General features: G+C 34.8%; 1 protein-coding gene across 1 annotated transcript in view; it reads left to right on the top strand.

Annotated features, from left to right (window-relative positions):
• The first annotated feature begins 4913 nt into the window (after positions 1 to 4913).
• Positions 4914 to 8875, top strand: part of LOC149772023 (uncharacterized) — a 16196-nt gene continuing 12234 nt past the window's right edge. Inside the window, exons 1-2 of the mRNA XM_089947950.1 lie at positions 4914 to 5167; positions 7502 to 8236. Of these exons, the coding sequence (XP_089804076.1) occupies positions 8024 to 8236 (213 nt within the window). The 5' untranslated portion in view covers positions 4914 to 5167; positions 7502 to 8023. The remainder of the gene's footprint in view (positions 5168 to 7501; positions 8237 to 8875) is intronic.

Here is an 8875-nt window from a genome sequence, read left to right as displayed (position 1 = left end):
ATTGAAGTTTCGTCCTCTTCTTCTTCCTCGTATGATTCAAGTGAGCATGATTCTGGTGATTCAGGATCAGGCAGTCCATCTTCGTGGGATACTGGGCGTATAGCTGATGGAATGTTGGGATAATGCACTGTCCATTGCTTCTTCTTTGACACACATTTCCCAACTGGAGGAACAATCCAGAATTGACAATAGCTGATAAGATCTGTTGGCTGTCTCCAAATCATTGGCACTGCAAAAGGCATACATTTCCTTTTTCTGCTCAACCACTGGCATAGATGTGTTTGCACAAGTGTTGCACCATATGTGTGGGGCCCACCTCTTGTCCTGATCTCCAATTTTGCAGCCAACATAGAGGTGATAGGCTTTCGTGACCATAGTGGTTATTGTCCACTTTTGTGACTCAAAAGTCACTTCACCAAAACCATTGCAGAAATTATCTGCACTGTTTACCCAATAACGAGGCATCTATGCTCACTATGGCTAAACACTGACATAATTGGAGAGCACAACACTGTATGATTTCAAGAGCTGATATAGGGCAATCTATTCAGCAGGGTAATGTAAGCTTAGTTATAATTGCATCAAACATGACTTCTAAGAATAACGTGATGCAATTCATGTCTTGCATTAGGCAATATCAGCTTCAGATTGCGTCACTCAGTGTTTTGCCTAGATAGCAAGTACTGTCCAAACCCAGTCATAGATTTATTTATAGATCCAGTCAAAGATGCATTTTAGTCATTTCTGGTTTAAATAGAAGTCCCTTCCCTTTATAACTCACTTATGTGAGCCATTCCAAAGTCCAGGGTTGCATGTACTGACCCAGTATCATATATTTAAAACTTGAGCCAATCAATAATATTAAGCGTCATTGTCGTTCTCAGTGACTCAGCATTAGTAAAGTTTGACTATATTTATTTTGGAAGTATTTTCGCTGTAGACCAGTGTAATCTATGCTTATAGCTTGCTAGTATATGCTATGTTCCATTCTTGTGTCGTTTCAGCACAAATGTTTACTAAACGCATGAAATCTACGTTCAAAGCCTTAGTCTATTCGGTTTGAAGGAAAGGATAAATGGAATAAGTCAAGGAAGACAATCTACGATTCGTTGTTGGTTATAACAATTCATTGGGGAGTATTCCACATTTTTAAGCACCCACGTGTGCTTAAGTCCACGCGCAAATCCGAGCATGGCTTTCGGGCCTGTATGTCAGGGTGCATGGGGCTCTTATCGGATCAGCTGGATCAAACTCTTTATACCACTTCACCGTTACCGGCCGTTCAAGCGTCCAGCCGTCACTGACGATACAGCTGTTACCAACCCAAGCATGGGAGACATTTTGAGAAGACGGTGCAGCCATCTCCGATTCAGAAGCAGGGTTCCACCAACTCTGGACGCCCAGTGGGCGTAAGTTGCCCCGAATATCTGAACGCATGGGGTTTTGTACTTGATACATTGTGTCTAATGCATAATAAAACCGTCACCAGCCGTGCAGCGGTTAAAACATCGGTCCAGCCAATTATGATTTACGGGATCTTAGTGACAGATTAGGTCAGTCTAACTGGACCGTGGGCAACACACCTTTTCTATGACGGAGACTTCAGTGGGAAATCTGTCTGTCAAGCCAGGCCCTAGGATCAGCTGCTACTGATGATATCCGCACCGTCCTCTTTGTCGCCAGTTTCCAGGTCGATCAATCGCCGGACAAACCAGCCGGCAGTCCTGTCAATGCCAGACTTACGTATGTCAACAAGGGAGAGCAAGTTACGTTTTTCTAGGGATAGAATTGAGTCTTCATACCGTCTGGTATATCTTCCCAGAGCTGAAAGTAGATCCAGATGGGCCGCGACACAAAATGAGCACAACTAATCTCAATCAAATCCACCATTCTTTACATCTTACTCTGGTCCACCCAATGGCAGAGACTGAAGTTTAGGCTTCAAGCTGCCGTCGTGGACATTCATAGGCTGTTTGCTACATCAGAATGGAGTCTCCCCATAGCTACTCTAAATAATCGGTGGATCTTCAAGAAGAGGAAGAGACTGACCTTTAGTGACAGAAGCCTTCATTACAGATCGCCCGACACTTGACAAGAATACAGTAGCTGTTCAAATGTCTCCCCGTATCTTTTATAAGGCGGACTAATATGCTCCTACTATCCCTGTCAAAATTGGCGGGGGATGTTTTTTTACACCTTCTTTATTGTAGAATGAATCCTGATTGGCACCTTCCAGACTCGACGAAGACATTCGGCAAATGCCACGCTAGGGAGTCAACGGCCATGATTGCTACGCTCATTGACCTGGCCAGTACTTTACTGGGTAAGACATTTTACTCAATTACGAAGTGTTTCATGTATTCGAGCCATGTCTTTCATACCTTGGTATACCCTCTTTTTTCTTGCGATTCTGTTTGGGTCACCTTTGTTTTGGAGGAAGACTAGTGAAAGTTTAAGAAAAGGCAGCGCAGGAACTGCCACTCCACCTCGCCGCTCAACCCACAAGAACATTTTGTTATCATAAGGCATTCACTAAAAGATTAAGTGTATATGATGCCGAGTCAGGACAAGTGGCGAGAACTTGTCATTATTTTGGCAACAAATATAAATATGTAAAACAAATGCTTTTTAGACTTTATATAAGCGCAACCTTTCATTTGTTGCCTCTATACCCGAACCCATTCTCTTAATTCTCTTTGCATCGGCCACATGGTGTGATTCAGAATTCTAAGACATTTGTGTTTTGTATATTTAATTTGCATCATTTGTTAGTTTTAATTATTTCCTATTCATTATATGCCATGGACAATTATATTTTTGACTTGACCCTGTCCAAAATAATGTTCACGTTCTGCCTGAACTGGATCATTTATGTTTTTAGTGCGGTAAACAAATAATACATAGCACATATTTTCTGGGACTATTAATTAACTATTATATTAATTATATTGGTCTGAGTCAAGGGCATTGTATCAATCATGTTCTTTATTATAATTTTAGTAACAAACCTCACCTCTAGTTATAGCTAAGATTTTATCTTTTACACATTTTGAATCTTCCATAATGAAATGTTTAATTAGGTTATAAGTGTTTTAGGAAATGTTCATTTAATTGTGACCTGAGGTCAATTAGAAGTCTATATAATTTTCTTTTCTGGAAATATGTATTCGTATTATACGATCCTTATGCAAAATCATTGTTACGTCCAGTATTTTGATTGCTTTTAATTTATTTATTCAATTTATTTAACTCAAATTACTCCTCATTGGCTCTACAAAGTGCTCAAAAATGGCATTTTTCGAAAGTGAGACTAACATTTATAGTGAAATTTCAATAAGGATATATTGTTGGATTGCATTAATCTGATTCACCAAAAGGCTGTAGTCACATACATAAGACACGGGGCACTTCAGGCACCTCAGCACTTTCAGGGTTGGGTTTATGTTGAATACCACTAAAGTATAGTCAGAACTTTTATCATTAGGACTCGTGTTAGAAATTCTTGGATTATTTTGGGATTTAATTCGCAATACCTAACTTCCTACTACCTTTATCTCTTTGTATGATAAGGAAATAAATTATTCGCTGAATTGTACAAAGCTTGCTGTTTCTCATTCTGTTATATATATATATATATATATATATATATATATATATATATATATATATATATATATATATATATATATATATATATACATATATATATATATATATATATATATATATATATATATATATATATATATATATATATATATATATATATATATATATATATATATATATATATATATATCCCACAGTCGTATTGTGCAAGCTGCAGGACAATATTTGCGTATTACTTCATGTACGAACCCGTTGAAAAGATGTCATAATCACAATTTATTTATTATTTTTGTTTGTTTGTCTTCGTATCATTGATACAAAAATTAAAAGGGAACTAAATAAGTTACATAAAAATATTTTTTACAGTCACTTTGTTTATGTGCATCGGACTTAAACGCTGTTTAAATATATCAGCACAGCACACATAAATCATCTCTATTCACTTTATGGACTCAAGGAATGGTAGACCTTTGAATACTGAAGATATGTGTATTTACAAATAACGTCTTTGTATTTTGGTCAAGATAAACACAAGGCAATCTATCCCTTTAGATTAAAAGCTCTGTTGACGCTTTTGTGTCTAAAATCTATCAAATCAGTTTAAAAGAACAAATGGAAAACGGAGAAAAAGTGTTACAAAATCATAAGCAGAGAAATAGAAATAAATAAAATGGCTGTTTCTTAAGAACAGTTCATGATTGTGGAAAGCAAAAGGGCATAATACGTAGGTCCTGTAGCACAGTTAAGGAGAAAATGTAAAGAAAATATTAAAATTATTAATGGAAATGTTAGAGGAAAATAGCCCTCTAGTCGACATTCTGAGGCATGTGTTAAATGAAAAGGTTGCAATATGGTCTATAAATTACAAAGTCTCTGCCCAAAATAAACTTATTTTTAATTTATCCAAGATGATAGTTTACACTTTTATCTAAGTATTGTTATGGATGTTTGATACTGGTGTGTTTAGGTCCTGTCAGGCATATATCCATAAGGTATTCAGGCATAACGAAATTCAAGGTTACTCAATCGTTGTTTACCAATTTATTGACATGTACTTTCGGTATAGTTTCCTTGTATTCTCATTGTGAATACAAATAGTTTGCGTCCATGGCAAATTGTCGTATATGCTGAGATAAAAGACATTGCATGTCCGAAATACGTTTTTGATTGCTCTGCGAATAGATCAAGATCACAAGAATCTTTGAAATATATATATATATATATATATATATATATATATATATATATATATATATATGTGTGTGTGTGTGTGTGTGTGTGTGTGTGTGTGTGTGTGTGTATTTGCTACAGTGAGACGCTAGCAAAAAGTTTCTGCAGACAGTTTAAATGACTGTGTATTTGGTATTGCTCTTTCCAGATGAAACACGTGGCATTTGAACTAAGTTTGCTTGGTTAAGCCTTTCATGAGTGAAAAGGAGCACTTTGTTGTGTTTAGCTAAAATCGTATGTTGTAAAATCAAAGACAGAAGCGAAGTTTCAAGTGAGGCTTATTACTGCACCGGCGAAGTGCTGCTCGAATTCTTGGTTTGGAAACAAGGTAAGGCAATTGAAACTCACAGGTTGCAAACATAGTACACAAAGGTTAAGATTTTAATATAGCGTAATAGCTTAGAGAGAGCTTAAATATTTTTTGCTTTTTTACCTTGGCAGCATTTTATGAAAACGGTAACAAATATTTTAATTTCTGCAGCGGATATTTATAATTAAAACGCACTCACAAAGAAATGCAGTTTCTTACATCCTAGGCATGCAACGAATACAAGCGTTTAGGTAGCAGTAACATGTATGATTTATAATTTCATGAACCCCTTATGGATGCCTTGACCTTTCTGAGTCGGATAAAAGTTATGCTACTTTTTTATTTTATTTATTATTGTTTAGTTATCGAATGTGTTTTATTTTATGAACAAACTGTACAATTAATGCTCACGCACCACAGCCGATTGATTTGGTCAATGTACATGCAATGTGTTATAGTTCAGGAATTGTGACAAATGTAAATGTTACTTTCGTTGACTGCTAATTGTTGCATTCTTCCGCCTTTAAACCATCAAAGGTGACCAACTATACATTGCGCAGGGTTGATCTCAAATAAATTTAGCGCGTTATTTTACATTTACGTTTATATTTACAGAACGATATAAGAAATACTTTTAACATTATCATACTGTTTGCTCTATTGAACTGTAAACGTTATAAATATAATATTTCTTTCAAATGGAAGAAAGCGTTGATTGGATATACAATTTCATATAATCTTGGTAATAAGTTACACATTATGTGCATAAGACATTAGTTACAAAAATATACGGGGTAATAATGGATCGATATGAGAACATTGGAACTAAACATCAGGTCGTCACCTGGGAATTATTGTGAATATATGTTAAATTAAAGGAACAAATAAAATAAAAGATCATGTGTGTCGGCTGAAACTAAATTCTCTCTTGCTTGTAACAACATGATCCTTTACACATTATTTTCTTACCTAAATAGGTATAATTGAATCACAAGATGACACAGCATACACGTTATGTACATGTTTGAGACTAAAGTGAATAAAAATGCATAATCGTACGAACTACAAGGATAAATTGTCAGCCCAAATGTTTTAAGAGTCACGCTTGCTGCTTATCAATCATGATGAATTCTTCCCTGTTCTTCAACATTTATGATCGCTGTAAATCGAGACAAGTTAAATGTTATTTCTTTTTGGTAAGAGGGAAAAAATTTGTTCATTTTCTTAAAATGAATATTTTGCCTTGATGTGCTGAAGGTTGACCCTCCTTTTGACCTATTTAAACAAATCATGTTTCCATCAAGCTGTCCCATAATTTTTTGAAAATACGTAAAATCTAAGAAGCATTCTTTAAATACTTCAAAATATACTTTAGTACATCATTCATTTAAATCATGTTTCCATCAAGCTGTCCCATAATTTTTTGAAAATACGTAAAATGTAAGAAGCATTCTTTAAATGCTTCAAAATATACTTTAGTACACGAACAAAAGGTTTATTACACGTATATGTCTGTACAAAAATAATCAAATTATACTCCCATATCAGTATATGCATCTTAAAACTAGTATAATTTTCGCATCTTTTTTTAAATAAGTGCAGGTATTACATCTGGAACAGCCAAGAGTATGTTGTAATCAGTTAAAACTTACAGTGGCAGATACACCATCCAATGAAATGGGTTTTATTGCTTTAATAATAAAAAATCGCCCCTTCGTCATAATAATATTCGATTATGTGTTTACTTCACGCGACTCATAATGGGGGAACTATTTTGATGACACTTCATAGTTCGTACTCAAAATGCTTAGACAGAGGCCAGTCATCCACATTATAATGAAGAATTCAAACAGATGCACGTATAATTTATCAACCACATAGCGGCTCTTCGAGTTGACGTAAACTCTCGTCACTCCCACATCAAGCATATCAAGATACGTCTTGCATAATATACTTATATAATGGTTCTTTTCTGACATCGTAATACCTCACTCTTAAGAAGTAGATACATTTTAGTAGTACGCAACGGTAATAGAACTGACACGTATACAGGTATCGGAAAATGCAAATCAGTAACGTTGGTACACTTTGTCATTGACCTTCTTCCTTTTTTCTTTTAAAATCGATAGAAAATGTAATACTTAACATCAAAGTACATACACAACTATACCTTGAAGTACAATGCTACTAACAAACATTACATCTGGATATTTCCAAATACATCATCGTGGATATATGTCAGTGGGCAATATTTTAAATATAGGACACTCTTTTGGAGGACTAACGAATATGTAGGATACGGACTAAGTATCTCAGTAATGGTATAGCATACCAAGACTATATTTTTTTCAGACGATTTTTGCAGCGCAAATAGGTGAACACACTAGCAAGTATGGGGTGCTCTCCATCTCTTCCATTGAAGAAAATTGCCCCCAATGACCGAAGTACTCAGGGAGTTCCCGGAATCGAAGTAGTAAACAGCACAACTGACAATAAAGATGATTTGGAGGCTTGTACACACCATGAAGATGAGGAATTAGAAATTTCATCAAACCAGGATGTTGACGAAACTGAAGACGAGAACACAGATGAAAGCCGACATAATTCAGAAAATCTGATGAAACATTTCTCTTGGATATTGCAAGTGAATAATACCAATGGTACGGTATTCACTAAAGCTGAAATTTTCCAAGTGTTAAATAAAGTGATTCATCAAATGAAGAAACAGGAGGATGACGGTTAGGCAGGAATCTTTTTGCTATTTCTCGAGTATTTGGGGCAATCGAACATATTTCCCCATTGCCATACGATGTTGTCGAGAGTTATCGATGCGAAGCTGGACGGCTATTGGTTAAGAAAGAAATCATCCACAAAATGTGTAATATAATTAAGGAGGGCTTGAGGGAGGAAAATAAAGATGGTAATATTGACAGGCAGCACACCGACGTGACAACGCAGGCTTTGATCATCCTCTGGAACTTTTCCGACTGCACAAAAGAAGTTACACAGATCATTGCAAGTGATTCAAAGTTTTTACAGACTTTGGTAAAGGTTCTTGAATGGAATATTCCTGGACAAGACAAAAAGGTAAATGGAATTATGAGAAAGTAATTATATTACGAAACTTGAACTATGATTTTACATTTATACTTGCTATACACATGTACCTACATCACATCTCTACGTTGTTCCGTACGGCTATTATTAACAACGGTGATACTGATGAAACAAATTGACGATGCTGTCTAAATGAATACCCATTCATGATAGTATAAAACATATATATATATATATATATATATATATATATATATATATATATATATATATATATACGAGCTTCTATGCAGTGACATATGGTTACATTTAATATCTAATATATTTAAAATATGTATTCTGAAAACATGAGGGAAATTTCCTAATGGATGTTAAAAAAACAAGGAATGTGTCATGTATATATATATATATATATATATATATATATATATATATATATATATATATATATATAATTTTAAATTACATTGCATGTCAATAATAATCGATTTATTAAAGTGATAATACACATAATCAAATAAATTTCGATGATGTATTTGAATCATGATTCGCTCGACTATTTGATACGTATGTTCAAATGCAGGCACATTTAAATTAGCATTAAAGTACATACTCTCATTCACTATAAACCCTTATTACCTGATGATTTGTTACGGATTGTCCCGTTTT

The sequence above is a fragment of the Sinohyriopsis cumingii genome, unplaced genomic scaffold (genome assembly GCF_028554795.1).
Source record: "Sinohyriopsis cumingii isolate HCF-2022 unplaced genomic scaffold, ASM2855479v2 utg001527l, whole genome shotgun sequence".
In the NCBI taxonomy this organism is placed as follows: domain Eukaryota; kingdom Metazoa; phylum Mollusca; class Bivalvia; order Unionida; family Unionidae; genus Sinohyriopsis; species Sinohyriopsis cumingii.
Note: the sequence above shows the minus strand (reverse complement) of the source record. Positions and strands in the feature narration are given on the sequence as shown.